At 34.3% G+C, this 26,661-nt stretch overlaps 3 protein-coding genes across 8 annotated transcripts; all 3 read right to left on the bottom strand.

The window, feature by feature from the left end:
* Positions 5,948 to 10,330, bottom strand: LOC109334273 (heterogeneous nuclear ribonucleoprotein R). Of its 5 annotated transcripts, none has more exons than XM_019569947.1 (9): positions 10,198 to 10,330; positions 8,796 to 9,231; positions 8,610 to 8,726; positions 8,293 to 8,433; positions 7,948 to 8,121; positions 7,533 to 7,740; positions 7,254 to 7,432; positions 6,563 to 6,664; positions 5,948 to 6,433 (listed from the first exon to the last, which is right to left on the bottom strand). In XM_019569947.1, exons 2-9 carry the CDS (start codon positions 9,195 to 9,197, stop codon positions 6,365 to 6,367), a joined length of 1,392 nt encoding a protein of 463 aa, XP_019425492.1. In that variant the 5' UTR covers positions 9,198 to 9,231; positions 10,198 to 10,330; the 3' UTR covers positions 5,948 to 6,364. The 5 variants fall into 5 exon arrangements, with proteins under 5 accessions (XP_019425492.1, XP_019425494.1, XP_019425489.1 ...); XM_019569949.1 differs by having other exon boundaries at positions 5,949 to 6,433; positions 6,563 to 6,648; positions 8,796 to 9,206; positions 10,198 to 10,277; XM_019569944.1 differs by having other exon boundaries at positions 5,950 to 6,433; positions 6,563 to 6,648.
* Positions 11,425 to 17,054, bottom strand: LOC109334272 (signal recognition particle 54 kDa protein, chloroplastic-like). Its single transcript, XM_019569943.1, has 15 exons — positions 16,790 to 17,054; positions 16,552 to 16,690; positions 16,373 to 16,440; positions 15,595 to 15,696; positions 15,274 to 15,426; positions 15,100 to 15,177; positions 14,523 to 14,648; positions 14,309 to 14,411; positions 14,052 to 14,152; positions 13,169 to 13,306; positions 12,956 to 13,099; positions 12,640 to 12,715; positions 12,366 to 12,451; positions 12,127 to 12,252; positions 11,425 to 11,794 (listed from the first exon to the last, which is right to left on the bottom strand). Exons 1-15 carry the CDS (start codon positions 16,946 to 16,948, stop codon positions 11,687 to 11,689), a joined length of 1,707 nt encoding a protein of 568 aa, XP_019425488.1. The 5' UTR covers positions 16,949 to 17,054; the 3' UTR covers positions 11,425 to 11,686.
* On the bottom strand, positions 17,917 to 21,360 carry LOC109334270 (rho GTPase-activating protein 5). 2 transcript variants are annotated; one of them, XM_019569941.1, is made up of 6 exons: positions 20,896 to 21,360; positions 20,147 to 20,267; positions 19,781 to 19,900; positions 19,291 to 19,521; positions 18,258 to 18,840; positions 17,917 to 18,186 (listed from the first exon to the last, which is right to left on the bottom strand). In XM_019569941.1, the coding sequence occupies exons 1-5, from the start codon at positions 21,258 to 21,260 to the stop codon at positions 18,262 to 18,264; spliced, it is 1,416 nt and encodes a 471-aa protein (XP_019425486.1). In that variant the 5' UTR covers positions 21,261 to 21,360; the 3' UTR covers positions 17,917 to 18,186; positions 18,258 to 18,261. The 2 variants fall into 2 exon arrangements, with proteins under 2 accessions (XP_019425486.1, XP_019425485.1); XM_019569940.1 differs by having other exon boundaries at positions 17,917 to 18,840.

Genomic DNA, 26,661 nt, shown 5'->3' with positions numbered 1-26,661 from the left:
AAAAGATTTTGTTTTAAGGTTGCTAAAAGAGTTGTCCTTGTGTGTAGGATGTTCTGGGATGGTGTCACCGGGTTGCTTCGACTCACGAAGCTAGTGAATGTCGGTGGTGGCCTTCCATAAAGGGCTTCAAATGGTGAGAATCCAATGGAGGAGTGTTTGCAAGTATTGTACTAGTACTCCGCCAATGGGAGATGCCTGAACCATTTACTGGGATGCGAACTGGTGAAGCACCGAAGGTAGGTTTGAAGGCACATATTCACCACCTCGGTCTGTCCATCTGATTGTGGGTGGTAGGCGGAACTGAAGTTGAGGGTGGTACCCAACAACCGGAAGAACTCCCGCCAGAAAGAGCTAATGAAGAGTCGGTCCCGATCTGAAACGATGGAGCTGGGGACACCATGCAAACGAACTATTTCAGACATGAACCGATGCGCCAGAGATTTGGCTGTAAATCTAGTGGGCAGGCCAATGAAATGGGCATACTTCAAAAGATGATCGACCACCACCCAGATAACTGTATGTCCTTGAGAAGTAGGTAAGTGGGTAATGAAGTCCATTGAAATTTCATCCCACACTTTATCCAGTATTGTGAGTGGTTGTAATAACCCTTGTCGCTTTGCTGGTAAATACTTGTTATGTTGGCAGGGTAAACAATGTTGAATGAAAGCCTTGGTATCTCTGTACAACCCCGACCAATAGCATGAGGCTGCAACACGGGCAAGCGTCGGTTTTAAACCAGAGTGGCCGGAGGTAGGAGCAGAATGATACTCAGTGAGGATACTCTCCCGGAGACCGGGCAGATCAGGTATAAAGATTTTGTTTTCATAAAACACTATTCCATTTTATAAGTGATATCTCTACTTCATAGCGCTATATGTCTCACATTTTCTGATAAAGTTTTGGCCTTCTGAGGTGCGGTAATGATTGCGGAGCTGAGTCATCAAAGCTGGGATAGGAGAGGAGATGGATGCCAAAATTGCCAAATCATCTGAAACACGACGAGAGAGTGCATCGGCGACCCTATTAGAGGTACTTGTTCTATATCTGATTTCATATTGAAAGCCAATAAGTTTGGTAGCCCGCTTTTGTTGTTCAGGCGTATGCAAACTTTGTGATGTGAGATGTTTGAGACTTTGTTGATCTGTTAATATTCTGAATTTGCGACCAATGAGATATTGACGCCATTTTTTAATTGCCTCTGTAACAGCAAACATTTCACGGACATATGCAGAAGCATGCTGCATACGTGGGACCATTTTCTTACTGAAGAATGCTATGGGGTGACCATGCTGAGAAAGCACAGCTCCAATGGCCACGGCTGAGGCATCTGTTTCCACATCAAAGAGGGCGGAGAAGTCAGGCAGCTGTTAAACTGGAGTTTCTGTCATTGCTTTCTTTAAATTTGTTAAGGCATGTTGTGCCTCTAATGACCATGTAAACTGATTATGTTTGAGTAGGTCGGTGAGAGGAGCGGCGAGTGTGGCGTACTGTTTTACAAATTTTCTTTAAAATTCGGTGAGACCCAAGAACCCACGGAGTGTCGTGTGAGAACGAGGCTGTGGCCAATCCACCATAGCCTGAATTTTATCCGGATCTGGTTTCACCCCAGCAGCGGATATAATGTGCCCCAAGTAACTAACAGAATCAACTCCAAAATGACACTTGGACAACTTAGCATAAAACTGGTTAGTAAGTAATAGGTGTAACACAGTTTGTAAATGAACCAAGTGATCATCTAAAGTAGTATTGTAGATCAATATATCATCAAAAAATACCAAAACAAAACGACGTAAGTGGGGCCTGAGTAGATCATTCATGGCTGCCTGGAAAGTTGATGGTGCATTGGTCAGGCTGAAGGGCATGACCAAGAATTCATAAGGTCCGTCAAATGTACGGAAAGTCGTCTTGTGTGTATCCGCAGGGTGAACCCGGATTTGATGATATCCGGAGCGTAGATCTATTTTTGAAAAGATTGTTGCGCCACCCAGCTCATCGAGCAACTCGTCAATAGTGGGGATTGGAAATCGGTCAGAAATTGTAATTGCATTAAGTGTCCTGTAGTCAACACAAAATCTCAAGTTCCCATCTTTTTTTCTGACCAACAGCACTGGGGAGGAGAATGGGCTAGTACTAGGGACTACAATACCAGCTTGCAACATTTCCTGAAGCATGGTTGTCATAGTATCTTTTTGGGAGTGGGGATAGCGGTAGGGCCGACTGTTGACAAGGGTGGAAGAGGGAAGTAAGGGTATTTGATGATCATGAGCACGAAATAGGGGCAGAGTACTAGGTGTCTGGAATATCGGTTGGAAATTGTCTAAGATTGTTTGTATTTGGGGATGAGAAGTAGGTGATGTAGCAAGTAGGTTGGTGGAGTCATCGTGGGGGATGGGTAGAATAGTGATGGCATGGAAAGTAGTTATACTGTCTGTATGGAGAAGTCTAGTAAATTGGTGAAAGGTAGATGGTTGAAGGTTGTAAGTATTTTCCCCGGTGAGAGTGATAGTAGAGTCCCCCACTATAAATTGCATTGATGGTACAGAAAAATCTGAAATAATTGGTCTTAGAGTGCGAAGCCACTCGATTCCCAACACGACATCAGCCCCTTTGATGGGAAGTAGATAAAAAGGAATGAAGAATTCTTTGTCTTGTAAAATAATTAGGGTGTTATCACACAACCCACTACAGTATATATAGGCCTCATTACCCACCATGACAAGAAATTGGGGTGTCTTCGTGACTGGTAGTTTAAAAAATGTTGCTAGTCGGGGCTGTAATATGTTGTGGGAGCTGCCTGTGTCCACTAACACAGTAACGGAGTAGCCACATATGACTCCAAAAAATTTGAGGGTCTTAGGAGAGAGTTGACCACCGAGTGCTTGATCTGAAATGTGGAAGTGAATGAGATCATCATCATAAGGGAAGGGGGTCCGGTGTGGTTTGGTCTATCCCTTGGGAATCAGGGTCATCAAAATCAGCTCCCTGGTTTAAGAGGGGGCAGTCCTCTAGCATCAACAAAAATTTCTTAGGCTGACATTTATGTCCTGGGTAGAAATTTTCATCACAATTATAACATAACCCCTGAGCGCAATGTTCCTGCATCTGAGCAGTTGTCAACCGTCGAATAGGTAGTGTGGGGGTGGTTGGGTTTGTCTGTGATGTAATGGGATGAGTTTTAGGAAAGGTAGTTGTGTGGAGAGGTGGGGCAAATCTGGTTGGTTTATAGATTGGTCGACTGGAATCTCTAACTTTGGCCTCAATCAGTTTTACTAGGCCCAAGGCCTCAGAAATTGTAGTAGGGCGTAGTATAGCTAACTCCCGCCGAATCTCAGGTAAAAGCCCAGAAAGAAAGCAATTTAGAATACTTTCCTGTGATAAGCCACATATTCTGTTACATAGTTTCTCGAACTGTTTTTGGTACTCCATCACAGATCTAAATTGCTTAAGTTTGAAAAGCTCTGCTTGATGATTTGTGTAAGTGGATGGCCCGAAACGGTTCTCTAAATCCCTGGTAAAAGTGTACCAATCGGAGAGTTGAAAATTGTGAAACATCCATTTAAACCAACTAAGTGCTTCTCCTTGCATATAAAAAGATACCATGGGCATCCGTTGTTCTGGAGGAACAAGATAGAGTTGGAAAAATTATTCCGCTTGAAAAATCCAGTCTAAGGATTCAAATCCATCAAATGGCATGAGCTGTAATTTGGGGGGCCTAGGTAACGGTTGGGGGTGATATGGATTCTGGTGTGGGTTGGTGTTAGGCGTATGGGATTGGTGGTGGGGTTGTTGGGAAGATGATGGGGGCATATAGGGCAGTGGTGGGTGAGTAGTATTCTGGACAGTGGGTGAATGGATGGTAGGAGTGGGGTTGTGATGAGATATATGAGAAGAAGAGAGATGAACAGGGGAGCCTAAGAGTGGTTCAGGGGGTAGAGAGGGAACAAACCTAATTTCAGAGAGTTTTTCGGTGATATTATGAAGAACAGTAGTGATAGCAGCATGTCTAGCATCTTGTTGTTCTTGATTTTCCCTTAGTTTTTCCATTAGCAGCTCAGGTATGGAGTCATCAGGTTCTTTTTGAGAGGTCTTGGGAGGCATTGAGAAATTAATGAAAGCACCAAAATGTTAGGCTGATTTATGGTTCTAGAAAAAAGAAAAAATTCTATCACTAGTAATTTACTGAATATTCATCATCCATGCATTGATTAACATCTTTAGACGGTTTATATAGAAAATTAAAGGGAAATCTGAAATGATCTCAGCCCTACATTTGGTGAGATCTTACACAAAAGGAGATTTGGATATAACAGAAAGAGAATAAAAATCAATCACTATTTCATGATGTAATCTTTCTGCCAGCTAGGGTTAGTTTGGACTCGTTTGGGCCTGGTACTAGCAATCTGTCTCCTAACACATAATATATTTTCATTGATACAAGACTAAGACTGAATCTTAGGACATGATTTGGAATAACATTTTGTATTGGAAATGCTCATCATCTGACGGGTAAAGTGCAATCAAACCAGATTGAATGTTGACCAACTCCATGTCTAGGACAAATATATCCTCCATCATTTGACAGTTAGTTATCTCAAGATATTGTAGTTTTCTAAGTGATATAACCACCGAGGATGAGAATAAATATTTTAAGCCATCACACCTATCAACTTTTAAATGAGTCAAATTTTGAATGCAAGGTGGAACTAAAATATCGTCCCATAATTTAACTGTGTTGATGGAAGACAATGTCATGGTTTTAAGCAGTGTTGTTAAAACCGTACCAGTTATCAAACCGGTCAGGGTACTGGTATAGTGGTACAGTAGTTCAACCAGTGGTTCAGTAATTAAACCGCATGCCGGTTAAACTGGACATACCTACTTATATTTATATATATATAAACCTATAGCAAAAAAATTCCAAATAGGTAGATACTCAAATTTATAATCCATATTTATAATCTACTCAAAATTCACATAAATAAACAACTTTAAGTCTTTAACAAATTCAAAATCTAAATTAAAAAACATATATCAATGCAAAAGTATCACTTAACAATCACAAAATATGAATAAATGACATAACTTCACAACTCACTCCATAAAACAAATAAATTTGGAGTTTTAACATTTAACATCAAGGAGTCAAAGTTATCTTATATGAATATTATATTTTTCTACCAAATTCTATCTTAAGACAGTACTCCAAGATTACACAAATGTCACTGAGATTATACACGAATGTTAGGAACCAAAATGTGTAATCTAAGTATGCTTTGGAAACATGTACTTTGAAGTGTTGAAGAAGAGTGAGAAAGATGGGTCACCTTATAATGAGTTTTTAAGTTTTTAAGTTTTTTTAAAAAAATATATATATGTGTATAAACCAATCAGTTTAGTAAAATATCGGCCGGTTCACCGGTTTTGACCGGTTTTGATACTTGACCGGTTCAACACCTGTACCGTACCGGTTAGGGGGGCGGTTCACCGGTTGAACAGACCGGTACGGTATGGTTTTTATAACTATGGTTTTAAGGTTAGGCATCGCAACCTGTTCACCTAACAATCTTGCCATGTTATTTTTCTATACATAATAATCAACAACAAACAATCTATGATAGTTATGTACCTTATGTAATGATTATTTCCTAATATAAAGTTTCATTTTCATTTGTTTTTAGAGTAAGTACCCCTTTTAATCCCTTACATTTTTCAACCTTACCAATTTAATCCTTCAAAAAAGAAAGACTTAAAATAATCCCAAAAAAATTCAAATGTGAGTCAAATTAGTCCTTTTTAGAGTCAAATTAGTCTCTACCAAATGTTGTAAAACATGCTAAAAATAACTAATTTGACAGGTTACACTATAAAAGGTTTCTCATCATCATTGAAAGATACAACTATGCAAATTGGAACATAAGCGATAATTGTGTATTTAACATGGTTAGAAGGCTTGTTTATTGAAGTCTATGAAAAATACTATTTTGGCTCAGTCCAAGTGGATTCAACAACATAAGGTTGAAATTGCTGAAAGATAAGGTTGCACATCAGATAATCTACTTTCATTAATTAGTTCCTCACGGGAAAAAAACGGAATTAAAGGCATAAATAATTATAAGTTTCAACAAATATACACGTATTGAACTGAATCATTTTTCTGAATTGGTTCTCCTGGTCCTGGTTTTTATCATCCGCACGGCCACAGCTTAACTTTCTGCATTGGGATAGGTAACCAGCAGGAACAAAACTTGGTTTCCTAGATTCTTGAGGTCCAAACAACCAGTTAAATTAGTAGGGATGAAATCGACCACGCCCACGGTTATGGTTATTATGGTTACTATCATTACTGCGTTTCCCACCACTTGAGCTACCACCACCATTCCTGCTGTGTCGGGATGCGGGAGTAGGAGTGTGCGGTTGCAATGCTGGCTGTTGCCTACAGCCACACAAAAACCCGGACAAGAGATGTAACCATTTGTTTTACTAATGTGGAACAAGCTAAAGACATCTTACCAAGTAGAAGCAAAAATAGCAGGTAGGTTGAACATATGGAAGACACACTTACAATACATATCCAATCCTTCCGTCCGGTAAAAGCATTGGCATCATTGCCATGCCAGCAGGGGGAGCTCCCGCACCATACATCAGCGGCTGCAAATTTAAGGACCTTTATATCAGCAAAAGACATTCAGAGCCAGACAAGAAATACACCAAGTATATGCTGTGTTGCTTACAAGACCAAAAAGAGGTGTGTTTCATTTCTTAAAGTGCAAGTCTTAACACAACTTGTGAGCAGATACGGTGTTAAAGTAGGGGCAGCAGTTACAAATATTCAGACTACTGTGTTTCACTATATTTACTAGTAATGGCATATAGTATAATTAATACAGATATCAATGTGTCAACTGATCAAGAGACACAAAGTCCACATGTTAAAAATCCATGAGTTGAGGGCATATAAGCCCATCAACAACATTAAAGAAAAAACCAACTTAAAGCTGGAAAACATTAACTTCCAGTGAAATTTAAGTGGGACTGTTTAAAATTTAACCATCCAACTTGGTCAAAATTTCCAAGTCTTGTAATTAGTCAAGTACTGACTCCCAGAACACCTTTCGGGGGAGACAGCATTCTCATCACACCAGTGCAGTGTGGTCATGGGAAGCATATTCCTCACCAAGCCTCATACCCTCAGTTTTTTATAATACAAAACGAAAGTGTAAAAAGAGACTCAAGCATGGCAAAGAGCAACTTACTTGTGTGAAACCAGCAGCACCATATCCTGCACCAAAAGCATTATAGGCACCGGCTCCAACCATGCCATAACCATGATAAGGTGGATAAGTGGGGGGTGCAACTGGCTTCTGTGAGTTTGATGCCCCAGATGACCTCTGGTCTGCTTGTGGCTTTGCAAGTGAACACTCCAAAGCTTGGCCTGTACATCCCAGAAAATTTAATCCTTATCATATTTAACAGCTCACTGTTGATAAGGTAGGAATTGAGAAAAATGAATCCAAAATGGGAAGAAAAAGTACCATTAATTTCATATTTCTCTGTATTCTTCAATGCTTTCATGGCACTTGACCTTTCAGCAAAGTGCACAAAACCAAATCTGCTCTTCTCTTGTCCTGCTTTTGCAGGAGGGAGAACCACTTTTGTGATCTTCCCGTGATGTTCAAACAGCTCCTTAAGACGATCCTGAGTAATGTTTTCTGGAAGGTTCTTTATGTACACCGATTTTACCTGCAGCAAGCAACATTACTCAGTTATACAATTTTTTAAAAGCATGAATATCTCAATTCAACACAGTATACTAAAAATTCAACCATCATTAGATTGATATATTAACACAAATATAACTCGAATATAACAAACTACAGAGCAACTTCTCTTGGAATTTTTAAGGAAAGTTATTCATAAAAAAATAATTAAAAAACATTAATAGATCACCTGGGATGATGCTGGCGATTCAGAATTCCTTGGGTCGGCCCAGCTCACCGTTGGAGCATTGTTGTCAAGTTTAAATTTTGAGTCTGACATCTTCTGCCGTGAATATTCTGCACAAGCATTATTGTAATACTCAATAAAAGCAAATCCCCTATTACGACCAGAATTCTGTGGATCCTGTAACAATAAAAAAAATGTTTGGTCAAATAAAAATTACCAATCATACCACAATTTACAATTTAGATAACAAGAGGCAAGTTAAGAAATTATTAAATACCATATATATACACACACATGTAAGTATATATATAGTCAAACTATGTGACATAATAGAAAATGTCAACAAACCTTCAACAGTTCCACAGAAATGACTCCAGGCCCAATCCCTGCAACAACTTTTTTCAAATCTTCTACTGTCCAATTTCTAGGAACATTACCAATGAACAACTTATGCTTAGCTTGAGCTGTTGAACATTTCAACTTTTTTCCCTGGAAATTCAGAAGAAATGCCTTAATTCAGACACAAAGGAATTGTGGTAAAATATTGAAGATAAAAAGGTAAAGAAATGAAAAAAGTCAGGCATAAGAACCACTTAATAATTACTGGACAAAATAACTGCCAGAGATTACAGAAAAAATGACAATAAACAAGTTTGCCAAATTACCTTAAATTCAGTGTTGTTCAGCTTCTCAATAGCTTTAGAAGCCAATTCCTTTGTCTTGAAGGTAACAAAAGCATAACCTTTTGTTTCACCTGAATCTTTTCCCTTCATAATCCTAACCTGTACAGATTTAATCAGATTCCATAATGATGCAAAAGGGGGGAAATAAAATAATTTCATGTATCTTACCTCTGACACTTCTCCGACAGATTGACAAAAATCCCTCAAATCTTCTTCAGAAATTTTGTAAGGAATGCCACCAAGGTAGACCTCTGACCCATGTGGTGGAAGAGCGAGAAATTCAGCATGTTTCTTTTTCTCATCTTCATCCTTAGTATCAGGCACACTCATCTCCTCTTTATCATCCTTCATCTCTTCCTCTTCTTCTTCTTCTTCCTCCTCCTCCTCCTCCTCCTCCTCTTCCACTTCTTCCTCCACCTCTACTTCTTCATACTCAACTTCTTCCTCCTCCTCTTCTTCTTGATCATTGTCCCCATCAAGGTCTACCTGCTCATCAAAATCTGTAGGTTTCTCATGCTCACTGTTCCCCTCTGGTGATTCTGGATTTTGTCTCTGTCTTGTTCCAGTCATTTTAAGAATCTAAAAAAGAAAGCTTGCAAGGCAACTGTGAAAGAAGCACAGAAGCCAGAAGCATTCATAGAAGACAGAATGCAAATATGGAAAGGTGGAAACAATATGAGAGGACAAATGGAATTTGATTGAAACTGTTCCATGAGGTATGGAGCAAGGAGTAGCAACGTGATTGATTTTAAATCCAGGGATAATCATAAAATAGCAAAAAAAGTAACAGAGACAGAAAAGAGAGAAATCTGAACCAAAATCAAGAGGATATAAGATGTTCAAAGGTCCAGTCAAAGGTCAAATAAATTTCAAGAAACGAGTTTCAGAATTTCTTGAAATTTAGATGCGGAAAGTTGCCCAGAAAATGGTGGCCATTTAATTGTTGTTTAACTATTTGATAGGGGACAGTGCACAGAGAAAGAAGGGGAAAAGGAACAAAGTAAGAAAAAAAGCATTGAAAAGACTAATAAATTATACGGAGACTAAAAACATTCAAGAGCAATATATCTAACCTTGGAAGTTTTCTCAACATAACATTTCAAAATCAATTAATCCAACAAATAAAATAAAGCAGAAAGCCAATTAGGGTTTGGAAGGGCCTATATAGAACTTATTTAGGATTATGGGAACAAGTTATGAAACTAGGTCATGGCTTTCCTATAAGCTAATCAGAAAAGCTTATGAAAATAAGTTCTTCTCAGGTTTCAGCTTATATAAAAAAAAACGTATTAAGCACCTAATTAAGCTACATATTCCATATTATTATATTACCCCATGCTTCTTTGGATATGAAAACAGTGTTCCCTAAGAATATCCAAATCCAACTTCCAACTCCTGTAACTCCATCAAAAGGTTCTTATTCAACAAATTATTATGTACAAATACAATACAATACAATACAATACCTAACTAACCTCATATCGTATGAAAGAACTAACAGAACATGATTATTCTATTTCTTTGCATATTTACAACATGAAAACAACATATAGTGAAAAGTTGAAATTACCTGAGTGAGAGCGAAATGGAAAAGTGTTATTGCTTCCGTTGGAAACCCTAAGTTCCAATCGCTTAATGGTGTTGTTTGTGGTTATGGAATGGTAATGGCTGAATTTCACTATTACCCACGGATCGCGTGGGAAATTAATCGACTTGGGCTTTTAGACCGGGCCTTTCACTAATAAACCACGTTATCATATTATTATATCAATGTAATATCTATTCTTTCTCATTGTAAAGATATATATATAGTTAGCACATTATCTATCATTTATTTCCATTATTTTTTTGACGAGTCAATAATGATAAAATATGAATGATGGATGATACAGTATATACATTTTTTCCTCTTATTATATTCGCTCATCGTTACATCTCAGTTTAAATGTCACTTGTGGTAAGAGAATTTAGTATAAATATTTAATAGGATACACATGTATGGTAATATAAGTAAAAAGGACAAATACTAAGAGAAAAAAGTGGTTGATGGTTCTTCAACTTCCTGTAATGGCAACCAATGTGAAAAAATGAAAAATATTAGTGAAAAGAGAGAATATATTATTATATTAATAAATTAAAATTGCATAAGGAAAAGCCTACTAATATCCCTTAAACTTTGGATGGTGCATGTTTGCATGATTTAGTTTTGGAATTCAAAATCTGTAGAGTGTAGACAAACTTTAAACTTTAGTTTGAGTGCAAAATGGTCCTTACAATCTAAAACACTAAAATTGATGGAAACTGTTTTTACACATTTTTGACATTTATACTACAATCTCAATTCATGCAAACTTGTATGAGTTTATTATGAGTATTTTCTATGCATTGTGTTAGTATAAAATATCTCATATTATTAACTTATCACATGTAACTTTTTAGATAGTTATAATGAGAATGAAATAATTGTGTTGAGATGATTTCATGACAATCTAAACTTTTTCATAATGCATTAAACCTAAACCTATTATTTTATCAAAAAAATCATTAACATATTTCACCAACTAAATAAAACCAAATCTTGTGCATTTAAGTTTGAATATCTTGAGTATATTTGGTAAGACAAACTTGTAGCTTCTCTGATAGTTTATATCTTACCAAATGAGTCAGTAAATTTATATGCCTAATAGATTGACACTCAACTAAGTTGTTTACCTAAATGTGAGGTACTTGCATTTACAAATGAAAAATAATGGAAGACTTAAGAGTAAAAATCTACTCCTAGTAGTGGTAAACCTTGGACTACAAATACAAGGTTGAGATTGTACAATAATGGCACAAAAATATTCTTTGATTTGCACATCACTCATAAGTCATAATAACTCATTCCTGCTTAAATTAAATCAAGCTCTAGACAAAGCTCATTGCTACATGAATTGATCTAATAATGATAGGAACATTATGATTTTAGCTTAGGATGGCTAAATCAAATAAGTTGCGGTCACTAGGGACACTTTGATCCAAAATCTTCATCATATAGTTGAACCCCTTTTGAAAGTTTTCTAACTTTTGCTCCCAAAACCACGCGGAGCTGGTCTTGTTGATGTTGAGTCCGTGAATTGTTTCCTCGATTCTGATTTCTTCTTCCTCCTTGATGTACCAGATGGAGCCTGGCAAGAATGAGAAAACAACAAAGCATCAATGTTCTGATTCTTAACATATACAAATACAACAAAAAATTCGGAACAATTTGCAAATGACTTTATCCCTTTATTGCATCTTAATACACATTGTACCTTTGAACAAGTTAAAAAATGCAAGGAAATTACATCAATTGATTGAGATTAATTAAAATCACATCAAAATGATCTCATAGCATGGATACATGAACTGCTTAAATCTTAGATACCATTCCTCAGTGTGAACTATGTTCACATGTTCAGTTAACTAAAGAAAAAAGTAGAAATTTTCTATATCCCATATTCGTAGAAAATGAAATCACCTTTTCATCTGTTTTAAGCGCTTCCTGTAGATTACTAAGAGTTGGCATTGATCCACCTTCCATTACACCCATCAGTTTCTTCATACGAACACGCATTTGGAAGAGTTGAGCTACGAGTTGGCTTACCTGACATTGTTGTCAAAATTTTCTCGAAGTTAGGATCGCACTTTTAGAGAAATCACAGCTTTTAAGGTCACTGACAGTAAATTGAGCTTAAATAGAAAATTCATTATATGTACCTGCTGTTCCGTTTTCCCTGAATCCTTAGCAACCCTTTTCCTCCTGAAAGGTGATTCTGCCAACAGTTCTGGCGTTTCCCTTTCCTCTGGAAATAAACAAGGTTAGTTTAGCAAAATCACTTATTCCAGGTTCAACAAGTTGTAAGGCAAAATAGCAAAGTAAGTTCTTCTCGCAATAACAACAATTAGTATATTTAGCATGTTAAAATAAAGGTGGTCTCAAGTGTTTCTTTCAATTTTTTTATGCGAAATTTATCTAATGATGAGAACGGACCAGGGGTCATTTTATCTATCATTGCCTCCATTATCTTCAGATTCTTCTCTGCTTCTCGAATTTGAGCAGGAGTGACCTGAATGCATGCAAATGAGATCACATTAATATCTACCGAAACAGAGCTGCAAATATAATAAATAAATAAAATTAAATTTTGCAGATGCTAGCAATGCTATATTTTAAGGTTCATAAAACAAAATCAAGGGATTCTTGTCAAATAACTGCTTCCTTTGTTCCCAATTACTGCTGAGCATTGTATGCATAAAACTGTGAAAAATATAAACTTTCAAGAGAATGCATATACAGGATCTCATACCTTCCCCATACCAGGAATCATTCCAATCACACGAGACACAGAGCCCATTCGTGCAACAGCACGAGTTTGCTTTAGAAAATCATTAAAGTCAAACTTTGCACTCGTGATCTTCTTTTGCAGTTCTTCGGCATCTTCTTGTTGCATCTATAATAAATATGGTTAATGATAGTTTCATTTTGTGACAAAAAAATCTACGAATATAGCAAGACTCACAACTTCTTTTGCCTTCTCTACAAACGAAAGAACATCTCCCATTCCCAGTATACGTCCAGCCATTCGATCAGGGTAGAAAGGTTCAAGATCTTCCATGCGTTCCCCCCGTCCTACAAGCTTAATTGGCTTTCCCGATACCTGCCATCATTATACTCTCCAGTCAAACTTAATATGAGAGAAATAAGAATGAGAGCTTCAGAATGGTGGGTCGTATTAACCACTTCAAAGTACCAAATACACTTCACTTAAAATCAACAAAATATACTAAGACCTCCCATGGCTCAATTAAATGCAGTGTCAGTGCATTGTGACTTTGAAATCTTGGACCCTCATCAATCAGGTCAAGATACATGTCATTCATTAAGCGATTCCAAATACAATGTGCTTATAATGAATTTATGAAAATATATGTTTTAGTGCACAACTTTTCCATAGGCACATGCATAATGCAATCACTAGATGAGAGTATGAGGCGCGAGATGCAACTGATACGAAATTTGTTTACCCTACCAGAGTTTGTTAAAAAAATTACAAAAGTCATTGAAGGTCAAGCTATCAAACAAGTTCTTTATGATTCCAAGTTTCCAATAACACTTAACTGTTCTACAAAAACAGCGTAAGATGCTAGCCTTGTGTAAGCATAAGTGCCACAATGTGTCAAGCAAACACAACAACAAGGCTGATATGATCTTCGATCCTCATGCATCTACTTATCACATTTAACAAATTACCAGAACTAACTTTGAAGAGCTTGTATGTTAAAAATTCTACTATGGAATGGCTAACATTGCTTAAGACGAGAACAAATGCAAGGTAGTAGCAATACTTGAAAATAAAATACAACATAAAACATCTTATGAATCTAAGATAAAGACAAGAAAACCTCTTTGACACTCAAAGCTGCTCCACCTCTTGAATCGCCATCTAGCTTTGTCAAGATGGCACCTGTTATTCCAATCTCAAGATTGAAACTAGACACCAAACCTGTTCACGGAAAATATAGTAAAGTCAGAATTTTGGAATGGTTATAATTATTAGTGTAATAAACTATCATGCACAAAATGTTACCAAATCCAAAAAATAAATTACAAAAGTGACCAACAATATGATTACGATTAATTGAAATTCATTTTGGAATACCTGCTGCTTCTTGCCCGGTCATTGCATCCACAACCAGCAAAGTTTCTGTTGGATTCAATACCCGCTTCACTTCTTTTAACTCATCCATCATTGCTTTGTCTATCTGTTTCATAGGACATAACAAACTTGAACTAAACAATAAAAATGGTTCAAATAAAAACAAAATCATGAAATAATTACTCATTTTAACATTTATAATCCCATAAAGAAGTACCTGCAGCCTACCAGCAGTGTCAACAACAACCACATCAATGTTCTTCTTTTTTGCCTCTTCTAAACCTTGTTTAGCAATTTCAGCAGGTTTAACATCAGTACCTGCTGTATAGACCGGCACACCCACCTGACACAAGCTATAGCTAATTATGAATTTAGATATAACAATGAGAATGAAAAATAAGAAATAAGCCAAATGATTCTAATTAGATATTTATGTCCAATGTCTGAGTTCACTCGGTTAACAAATCAGAGCCTAATAGATCATTGAATACACTGAAAATGCCTGAGGAGAAAATCTAGCAAATTACTAAAGCTCCACCTATCAAGAAATGCATAATTCATGTGCCTCAAAAAACAACAAGTTTTTTCTAGGATAAACTTACTTGACCCTAGACCCTTTTAATGTTTACTAGGATACACTTTCTTGATCAATTTCATACCAGTAGTAACAAAGCTCCAACAAGGAAGTGTGCATTTAATTGAAAATCGAAAATGACATTGCTGACTATATTAAAAGAGGTGTATTTCTGAAGAAATTTCAACCAAACAAATTCGATGAAATAAGATTCAAGTACCTTTTTACCCAAAATAGCAAGTTGGTCAATAGCAGCTGGTCTGTAAACATCCCCCGCGACTAGCATGCAACTTTTCCCCTGAGGTCAAGTTAATATGATTTGCCTTAACAACTTTGACCGAGTAACTAACTACCAGAAAAAGGAGATAAAGTAAGAGGGAGATGAGAAACACACCTGTTTCTTGAGATAATTTGCCAACTTAGCACAAACAGTCGTCTTCCCAACTCCCTGTAGCCCTGCCAATAAAATGACAGTTGGCCCAGTTTCGGCAAAAACCAGTTCAGAGAACTCTCCACCCATCATTTTTACTAGTTCGTCATGTACAATCTGCAAAACCCAATGATCAACACCCATTTCATTCTTGTAAAAAGTTAAGTACTAAAAAATTAGCTCTTGTTGATGTATCATGTATCAAACTGTCATTACAAATATGGTTATTCGATAAATATCTTGTCCGGTCAAGTTCTCTCATCAATGATAAGTGAATAAATTTACCTTCACCAATTGCTGATCTGGTTTAACTCCTCGAATTACACCGACACCCACAGCCTGATCGGTGACTTCTTCCACAAACCTTCTGACAACAGGAAGACTAACCTGCAAACACAATATGCATTAATTCACCTAATTGTTAACTTCATGTTCATAAAAAATTCCCATCCTCTTAAAACAGGAACGTATCTTCTCATGTGCTTTTCTTGTCACATGGTCATGTAAAGGACAGAGATAAAACAAAAGTTATAGAAGAAATTTCACAAATTTTGACAAAACCCACTAGCAAAATCTGTGTCCCTGTCTAGTATCATATCCTCTACACAACTACATGATAAGAAAAGGCACTCAGGACGATCCATCACCCTCTTAAAGCATGGTTGTTATATTTAATCTGTACGGAAACCACTTGTTTGTCAAAAAACTTAAAAAAAGTTGTTTCGTGTTTAATCTGACAAAAAAAGTTGCTTGTAAGGGGAAGTGACTTTCAGAGAAGCTAGAAGGTTCAAGTTTGTTTAGAAAAGCTTTTAGATTATTTTGAAACTAATCACATTTTTCCCATTTGACCCCTTCAATACAAACTACCAAATAAATAGTATTAACCTACACAAAAAACTTGACATCATATAAAAGTGCTTTTTTTACACAACCCAAATGAAACAGATTATAAAAATCACACATTTTAGTAGATACATCTAAACATATAACTTATATTATTATAATCAACTAAAACCATATCCTAATCTATTTTCCCCAACTAATCCAAACACATCTTACATACATCTGCTTCCAAGAGAGCTCTCCTAATATCTCGCATAGGCTCCAAAATATTCTCTTTGGTCAAAACCTCTGCAAAGCACAATCAACAAATTAACATGATAATTCAATTACTCCAAATTATTATGGAAAATGAAGAATACATAAATAAATAATGGGAAAGCATTAGTGCAAGAAATCAACCTTCTCCTTTGAGCTTGTTCCAAGCAGACTCAAGACCATTGGTTAACTGCCCGAACATTTCTGCCCGTATCAATCCGGGCAGAATCTTCTTTCTTCTGAAAGAGACATTTTTGGACTTGACCCAACCCCATACCTCATTCTGAAACCAACCCATTTCGTCAAATTCATTAAAGTCTTAAACTTTGTTCCATTTTTTTCAAATACATGTTGAATTGATTAGTGGGTAGTGTGCACTTACCGTGAACAAGTTGTTTCTGGAAGAAGAAATAGAAGAACTTTTCCATGGAGAAGAGAGATTGGTTAGTTTGGCAGAAGAAGAAGAGGAGAAGGTTCGGTTGTGTGAGAGAGAAGTGGAGAAATGGCGAGAGGAAACGGTAGAGAAGTGTATGGCTTCCATTTTCAGTGTACACCTTCAAGCAGAAGCTGTAAGCAAAGAAGATGTATTTGCTGATTTTTCTATCTCTTATCCACAACACATAACTTAGTCACTAGATATATCCATATCAATTCTGAATTCAATATGTCTAAAACATTTATTGATTGGGTACAATTAAGAAATGAGTGTAATAATAAATATGCACGATCACATTTTTTTTCTTATGAAATTAGTTGAAAAATGTATGCATTTAAGAAATTTTTACTATCCATTTTTTACTAATTGGAAGATAGGTATTAAAATAATTGACCTATTTATTAGATATACTAGATAACTTAATATTTTTGAACCAATCATATGGTTGTTACACAAGGAGGGGCTTAAGTTGTTGTATAGAAAATGTTAATCCCTTCTATTTATCTACAATTGTAATACATTTATATTCTAATAATATTTATCCACAACCCTTATGCAGAAGGTCTAAAAATCTTAAAACCTAATTTCCTCTTCACTTCTTAATATGAGCTACAAAGATTAAGGTTTGGTTGTTATGGCAGAATGGGCTCCCTTCTACATTGAAAATGCATGTAGTGAGGAAGTGTCCGGTATGTTTTCCCAAAAAGGTACACATAGTGTACTTGAAGAAGAAGAAATTGAAAAGGGAGAGATGGGGAAGAGGGAGAGTGGATCCACTCACTCTATAAGTACACAGTGTTGGAGTTCAAGTTTCCCCAGGTTAGCAAGTTCATGATATCAGTATTCACTATGCTGCTCATGATGTCATGATGCAAGTATATGCATATTAGTATAGTATACTGTAATTGACCGTATCAATAGAGGTTTAGTTTTTCAGCTTCTCTAATTTGGCTCCTACGTGGTACTTGCTCTAGTGTGCATTATGATTGTGCAATTGTTTTATATGGCAATCTTTAAGGAAGTGACAACATCAATAGTGTGTAAAGACCATGCAGTCTTCAACACTCAAAATGTGTTGGAACAAACAGGAGAATTTAACAACTGAGTTCGTCAAATTCTGTACTTAAGAAAAAGTGTTAGCACTCTGCATGATCAATGAAATAGAATGAAGGAAACATGTTAAGAAACTGACACAGAAACAACAACAAAACTAAGCCACACATGAAATCAGTACTAAGCCTATGCAAACTTGGGAATACAGAGACCTCTGTACATGTTATAGCATCCACTCCTTTTCCCTAGGGACCTTGTGTGAGTGCTTCCACAAAATTAATGCTCCATTCAACTGTGACAGCTTGCTATGGAAGTACTACTTTTCTTCTGTCATCCCATCCCTAAGATAAAAATTTAGAAGCTTTTCAACGCCATGCTTCGGTCAACTCTGATCTTGAATTTATACGTCCAATAATTGCAGATCCCATGCTTTTCTCCACAGGTCCTGCTATCGAAAGCTCAATCAACTTTTTGGAACACTTGACCATATTATAGGTACTTAATTGAAGACTTTTGCTCTTGCAAATATTTGCTTGATTCTCCTTTGCCAGACTACTGGTAAGTTGAGAGACAACATTGCAAGGACAACTGTCCACCAGCAACCTATTTTCTCCAGGAAATTGTTTTTCAGAAGTTGAGAGACTTTTCGACCCACTTTCAGTTTCGTAGCCGTCTTCAATAACATGAATAGGGCTTTGTTGAGAAGGTTCTTCAGTAACAAATGATGTATCCTCTTCACTGCTATCATTTTCATTTTCACTGTCATCCTTGAGAATCCATTCTGAAGAGCTATGGTGCCCATCGTCATCAAAAGAATTTAGGTTTGAAATGGGATCTGATTTTCCCATAGATTCTTCTCTTTCTCTCAGCGCCTTTTCAACAAGAGTCTTCAGAAAATTCATGACTTGTACGGCATACATCAAAGCAGTCAAAGGATCCACCATCTGTAATAGATAATGTCAGAAATGTTATCATTGCAGCATAGTTAAAACATGACCTCAGACAAATACAATAAGTTTGCAAAACATAATATAAACAAAGTTAAAGGAAGAAAATAAAGCAAACATAGTTTTAGAGCAGCAAGAAACCACCAAATTTTCTGCACAGAAGAAGAATAACTAATATATATCAGTAATGTTATTTGTACATCTCAAACTTACAAGCTTTCAACCAATCAAATTATCTTTATCTCTCACTTATTTTTCATCTTTTATCTATACACGCATCTCAAAAAATCTATCCTTTGAAGTTATAAAAACATAATGAAATGTTTGTTCCACTTGTTGAAGTTATATTCACTTAAGACGAAGTTGGCTCGTATAAATTCAAGCACAAAAAAGGGCTATGAGAAGAAACACGTTCTAAATATACATAAGAACATGATTTTGACTTACGTGAGTCATGTTTGGAGCAAAAACCATTGCAACGTTGCGTACGTTCATTTTATTCAAATGTTCAAGTTGAGCAACATCAGCCATCAGGTTTATTGCCCAATCTAACAGAGCAGCTTCAGTCGGAGGAAGAAGCCTCACAAGCTGAGCACATTCTTCTTCTGACTGGGACTGCATCACCTGCTCCGGTGAAAGAGGGTCCAATACCCCAGTTGGAAGTTCTCTGAACCAAGCCTACAAAGGAGCACAAACAAAATTAATGAAATAATCCTTTTAATAAAGTTGCCTTAAGTTAGTGGTCTCCTCTTCATTGTATCCATCATGGTCTATGGTTAAAAAGGGAAAACAATTAGCATCAGTGCATTTGTTAAATTCACCAAGGCAACTTTCAAATAGAATGTAGGACCAAAACCAATCAATCCAAGGCTTAATTCCACATAAATCTATAAACATTAAAAAATAAAGTGATTTTCAGGTATAGAGTGTAGTATACCTTTATAAGACCTGCCAAACAGTGCACATCTGTGCCATCTGGTACTACTCCTCTGTTTAATTGTTCCCTCACAAACTCCTCTTGACCATTTTCAGCATTAATTCGGAAGATTCCTTCAGCCTACATATTAAATATATTTAATAGAAATTCAAGTATATTGAATTAAACAACAACAGACAAGCCTTAGGTATCCCTTAAGCTTGGGTGGCACCTTTCTATCAAATTGAAACTAAACAACAAGTCATACAAAAAGTTTCTGAAAAAATCAAAGCAGACAGAAAAAATATAGAGAGTGCAATGATTCAATTCACCTTTATGATTCCCACAAAACAAAGCAGGGAAGGAAATAGGAGCTAGACTAAATACCTGCAGACCTCCTTGTGTATATAAACGTCTTTGCATTAACAGCAATATTGTAGGTATGCTATTCCCTCTGGCATCAAAAGAAAGCTGCATAGACTCTGTTGAAACCCCGAAAACACTCGCACTGTCGACAATAAATGAAATATATCAATGCTCGAGAGGATTAGTATAATTCAGGATGCATTCATCAGACATTTAATGACTCGAGCATAGAAGACACAAGAAGATTACCAGAAAAAGTACATGCACAAATAGATACGTTGCTAAAATTGAAAACTCAACTCAGAAGACTAATTTGCAAGATAGACAGATATGAATAGGTGATGTTCACTACGTGCATCAAAAGGCAGACATAATACACTGTCATAAATATGTTCATCGAAAAAACATTGACATCTAAATCTGTTAATTATTTTGCTCTAATCCCTAATTGTCGGGTCAAATTAGTTTTTTTTAGGACAAACTTCCGGATACAACCATTTCAATTTATTTATTTGTATATGAAATTGAGACTTTTCATTTTTTAAGGGAATAATTTGGTATTTAGTTGCAACACATCAATCAGTATGATAGTTATAGAGCACAAAATTGAAATTTGTTAGAGCAGCTTCATTTGCATCTATGATGATATAATTACAACTATTATAAATTCGAAATCTACATAGAAATCAAAGAGTAACATAAACAACTAATTAATGCAATAAAATTCAAAATAAAAAGGAAACGAAGAAGAATTTGAGAAGAGTAGTGACCTTGCGCTAGGAGGTGTAGGTGGTAATTGTGGTTGAAATTCAAGAGGCAAACCAAGAAAACCATGGAATCGATGAAAAGTAACATGTGCAACGTGTCTCACATTAGAAGGCCAACCAATTTCCATTGAAGAAGAAGAAGAAGAAGAGAAATCAGTGTTAGTACAAGTACCAATTACAGATTTCTTAAACGTATCAATAAATAGGGTTAGAAACGAAAGTTGATCTCCTTCTCTATTATCCCTTTCTTCTTCTTCTTCTTCTTCTTCTCCTTGTTGTTGTGTAGGGTTGGTGTCGTTAATAAGGGCATCGTGTCCTACACAGGAACGAGTTGAAGGTGAAGGTAACTGCAACAGTTCCGTCGTCATAATTGTTTTTTGTTTTCTCAACTACAAGCACTTTTAATAGTAGTAATAATAATGTGTGTTTATTTAATGAGGGGAAAAGGGTTTATTTGGAGAAGAAGAGAAATGAAGATGGAGTAAGAAAATGGGTACAGAAATGGAAGGTGAGAGGTGTCAATCATCATCATACTCTGACTTCAGATGTGGGACGGCTCCATTATTCACATGAATAAAAGATTGGTCTAATTACTTTTTGATGCATGGTCGTCTCTCCAACAAATATGGTTTATAAAAATCGAATTTTTGATATTCATGAATCTAGCATAATTTTATACAAAATCTAATTCTAGTTAGTGTTTTATGATTTAAAAGCCAAAATAATAAATTTTAAATAGTAAAATACATTTATAAATGAGGCACAATGTAATTAATAAATCAATAAGATCATGATTCTTTAATTATCAGACATCATCATTAATGTATAAACACAATTGTAAGTGTATTTTTAGTTTTCTAAGTGATAAATAAAATTAAAAAAATATATGATAAATGTTGTGTAATGAATACATTATATATCAATAATTAGAGGTGAAAATTGGGTATAGGTCAATTTGATTGAACTAATTCAAGCTGACTTAGTAAAAAAGACTTTTATCAAAGCAGTTGACAAATTTTTAATATGTTCTAGTATACTTTTTGGAATAAAGATTCTCTTCATTAATGTAGGACAAATACTTCAATTTTTTTATGTTTTTTATGATAAGTATATTATTTTATTATATTTAAAAGGATATATTAGTTTTTCTTTAATATTTCAAGGATTTGTATCTCATATTCATTTTTTTGTGACTTGATAGAATTGAAGTAATATTGTGTTGTGAGTCAATATTCAATCTAAAAAGTGTTTTTTATATGAGAAAAATGTATATATTGATAATGTAAGAGTTTTTATACTGACATTACATCATCTACTATTCATTTTTAATTATTATTGGCTTTGAAATAAAAATAATATAAATGAATGGTGGATGATGCACCAACTATATATAAACTTTTACATTATCAATGCATAGATATTACCCTCTTTTTATATTGCAAGAAGAATAAATGAAGCTTCTCATAAATTATTTGAAAGGACTTTACTTGACTATGAATTATCATTTATGGGATGGTTAGGACCATGCTACAATATTGTCATATGTACAATTATCATGTATAATATTTTTGGAAGTGGAAGTGGTTGCTTGATAAATACATAAACCATTCATATATTAAATTGCTGACATAATTTTAGGTTGGAAGTGATAATAACTTTTTAAAAGTGATAATTTTATGATTCAAACTATTAATATCACAAATATAATTCCACTAAATTAATACTTTCAATGCTACTAATGAATTATAGGCAAATATTTTTGTTATTCTTTATAGAGAAGGGAGATAAAGCACACCCAATTAATTATACTCCCTTGGTATGGTAATTCACAAGAGACCAATCTACTTCCAAAATCAAAGGCCATGAATTCATGTGATAATATGGGGTGCACATCTTTTATTCTAAGAAGAGCACTACTTCACGTGTCTCCTTAAAAATAATTAGAAAATTACTTAATTTTTAAAATTTTAATTTAAATATAATTTTTTAATCGATCATAATCAATAACACATGGAGTAACACATTTGTGCTAATATAACATCAAATATGTGTACACTAACTATTTTCCACTCTCTTCCCTGCCCTTTCCATCCACAAAATTTTCAGTTAATTATCCATTTTTTCCTTCATTCTTTTATTCTCTTTATGGTCCTATTTTACAATTATGGTGAATATTTGTTTTTAGTAAACCACTCAAACGAATAATTGCCTTACCAAACTACTCAAAGAAATAATGCAGGTGGTCCACGGTGCCTCCCACCATATAACATTTAGGTGTTAAATCAACTCAAAACTCTATCATGTTGTCTCCACGTGTACATAACTTAGTTATCAAGGGGAAAAACTGACATTGTGTTGGTTAAGTATTCGTGCAATGCAAAATGTTGATATTCCAAATTAAGGTTATAAATATTTTATATACAATTTGGTTTAATTGGAAAACCTCTGAGTTGGCCCTCATACAAATACAATAATCTATATCTATATCTATACTATATATAAAGGCAAAACATGATGTAACTTCCATTATGGTGTAATTTCTATTTGCTATTTTGTCATTCACATTATTTAATTTTTACAAAAAGACAATATAATCATCTATATTTATACTATATATAAAGGCAAAACATGGTGTAACTTCCAACCATGGTGTAATTTCTATTTCCTATTTTGTCCTTCACATTATTTAATTTTTACAAAAAGACCATATAATCATAAATAAATATCACCAACACATTAATTAATTATATCTTTCACATTAAATTGAACATTATCATAAATACACAAAAATTATAATAAATACATTCTAATTCTAAAAATAAAATATATAAAAATTGAATACGTAGTACCATGTAATATTGACCAGCAGGCACAAAGTGCCTGTACACACTAGTTTACTATAAAGTCAAAACATAGTATAATTACCACCATGGTATAATTTATATATTCCTATTTTGCCCTTCAATTTTTTAATTTAAAAAAACAATATAATCCTATGTAACTATCTCAAACACATTAATTATAAGTTGCATATTCTAATAAAGACAAAAAATATAATATAAAGTAAATACAATATAAAAAAATATATTTTAATTCTAGAAAATAAAATGCATAAAAATTAATTACTTAGCACTTCAAAATAAGAATGTGACCGACAAATACTTGACAGACATAAAGTGTTTCTCACACACTAGTAATTATAATAGACAAATAATTATATTAATCAAAATTGATCAATACCATTCAAACTGTATAGCATCATAACGGTTAAACATGTTGTGTGATTATTAAATCATTTTAATAAATGAATTATATGTTCCAATTAATATTTATATTATTAAATGCATTATATTTATTATAATATATAATTTAATAAGTATGTGGTTTAATTAGTGATCCATTATATTATTATATAAATACTCTCACCAATATGATGATCGATATCTATTAATAACATATCTGTTAGATTCTTGATAATGATATCCAAAATTGCTTGATAGCTGACATGTAGGTGAATATATCCAAAATGAGTATAATATTTATATCGTTAGTGTAAAGATTTTATATACAGTTGATGCATCATTTATCATTTGTTTGGATTTTTTACAATAATTAATATGATTGAAAATGAATGATGGATAATATAATAATCATATAAAAAACTCTTATATTATTAGTGTATACATTTTTTTCTCATCCAAAATTAGTTCATTCTTCAAACCATTTCTATCACCATTATTATTATCAATAAAAAATGAAATGGGGATCTAATAAGGGCTTTTCAACCTCGGCAAAGGGAAATTCTAGCAGTTTATATGGCCATCTAAGGTCTAAGAGTATTATCACATTCACGGTGAATTTGTAATTACTTATAATAGTGTTACTATGTTCAAAAACTTCAAATGACAATTTATCTACATGTTTAGCAACATGATTTATTTATTTTACTACCAAAAATATTCTCTCACCTTTTTAGATAAAGAAAGAATCTCTTTCAGGGTTCATGATTGTCTCTTCCAATAAGTGATACTCTCAAGAATCGAACACTCAATCTTAGAGATTTAATGAAGTCTTATACCACTAGATCAACGCCTTATTAATAGGTGACTTATGTATTAAAGTTTTATCATTATTTTTTCCAAATATGTTAGATAGTTTTCTTCCAATATTCATTGTGAGGGGGAAATTATCAAATATAATGTTGAAATTCGGTCAACCTTTGGTAGAGGATAAGACAAGAACCAATGTGTCTGATGGAGTTGTTAGAGAAAACTTGTTATATATGCAGCTGTCAATGACAAAACTGGACTGTAACAGTGTTAGTTTGAGGTTATATAATTCTCACCAATCACATGCTACCATTTAATAATCCATGCATGAAAGCACAACAACTGAGATTTGAGGGAATATTAAGAAATAAATATTCCCTTTTGCTATTTACAAATTAAAGTTTACTGATTATTTATATACCCTTGATTAAAGTGTATCATATAACATTATCAACAAAAAAGCTGTATCATATAATGTTTACATCTCATGTTACCATATGATATGCGTTCTTTATCAGTTATTTTTGTGTTCACCTGGAAATACAAGTGGTTTACAAAAATTATTTATTTATAGAGTGAGAAATGATAAAAAAAATCAACAAGCTAAATTATACTTACTCTTTCATCAATTCAATAAACGAATTAAATTATATACTAACGTCTAAATAACTTGACTCCAATTTAAGGAATTTTTTTTAATAAATGTGTAATAAAACAGTTCCCGTTTTCCTTTATTTGATATAATGCAAGAAAATAAGATACTTAATGCTTCAAAACTTTTATATGGAAACTGAATGCTGGAGGAATTTCAAGAAAAGGGAGGGATAGAAAACTACTCTTTTTCTTATTTTAAAAATTAATAAGAAAGCAAGATAGAATTCTATTATTTTTTTAGAAATTAAATTAGACCTTAAAAAATAAGTTAAATTATAAATGAATGGTATAAAAGGCACCTGTGTATATATAGTCAAAATGAAATGTGAATTAATATGAAACAGTCAAAATTAAAAGATAACGGTACATTAGATTATATAATAACTGAATTCATACGATCCTTATTTACTATTCTTAACATTTATATACCTTAGCTATTATTATTAAACTCACAATCAAGAAAATTTATTCATCTTTCCTTTATCCCTTCTCCTTCTTAAGTCCATGTCATCCAAAGTTAATGTCTTTACCACATGCTATCCGTTACACAAAGTTATGAAGTATGAAGGAAAAAAGAGAGAGATGAAAAGGACATAGCAATGAGCTTTTGTACTGGGCTGAAAACCAACTTTAAGGAAGAAATCCGTTGTTCCTCATAAATTTGTTATTTCATGTTCAAATTCATAATGCATGGCACAATGGTGTTTTACACTTTTGCTGGTAGCTCTTCATAATGTTAGATATTTTCTTATGATTAGTAAATTATCAATCCTAGGATCTTAAATCTCATAATTATCACATATGATATAAAATAAGAATACAAAGTCATACATGAATCCATGTTCTTTGATCTACTCATTTGATGTACATTTTGAGAGAGTTTTGGTATGATGGTCTTCCTCAACCAAATCTTTAATTCCTCTAGGGACCTTTGTTTTCTCTTTGATGGGAAGATATGAAAACTATTTGTGATTTGGTGTATTGGGGTCATAACCGTTCCTTATGTATTAACTTATAGGGTTCTCATTATCCCCTATAGGTCAACCGTTTCGGTATTCACCATTAA

This window comes from Lupinus angustifolius, chromosome LG19, assembly GCF_001865875.1.
Source record: "Lupinus angustifolius cultivar Tanjil chromosome LG19, LupAngTanjil_v1.0, whole genome shotgun sequence".
NCBI lineage: Eukaryota > Viridiplantae > Streptophyta > Magnoliopsida > Fabales > Fabaceae > Lupinus > Lupinus angustifolius.
This window is presented reverse-complemented; position numbering and strand designations above follow the sequence as displayed.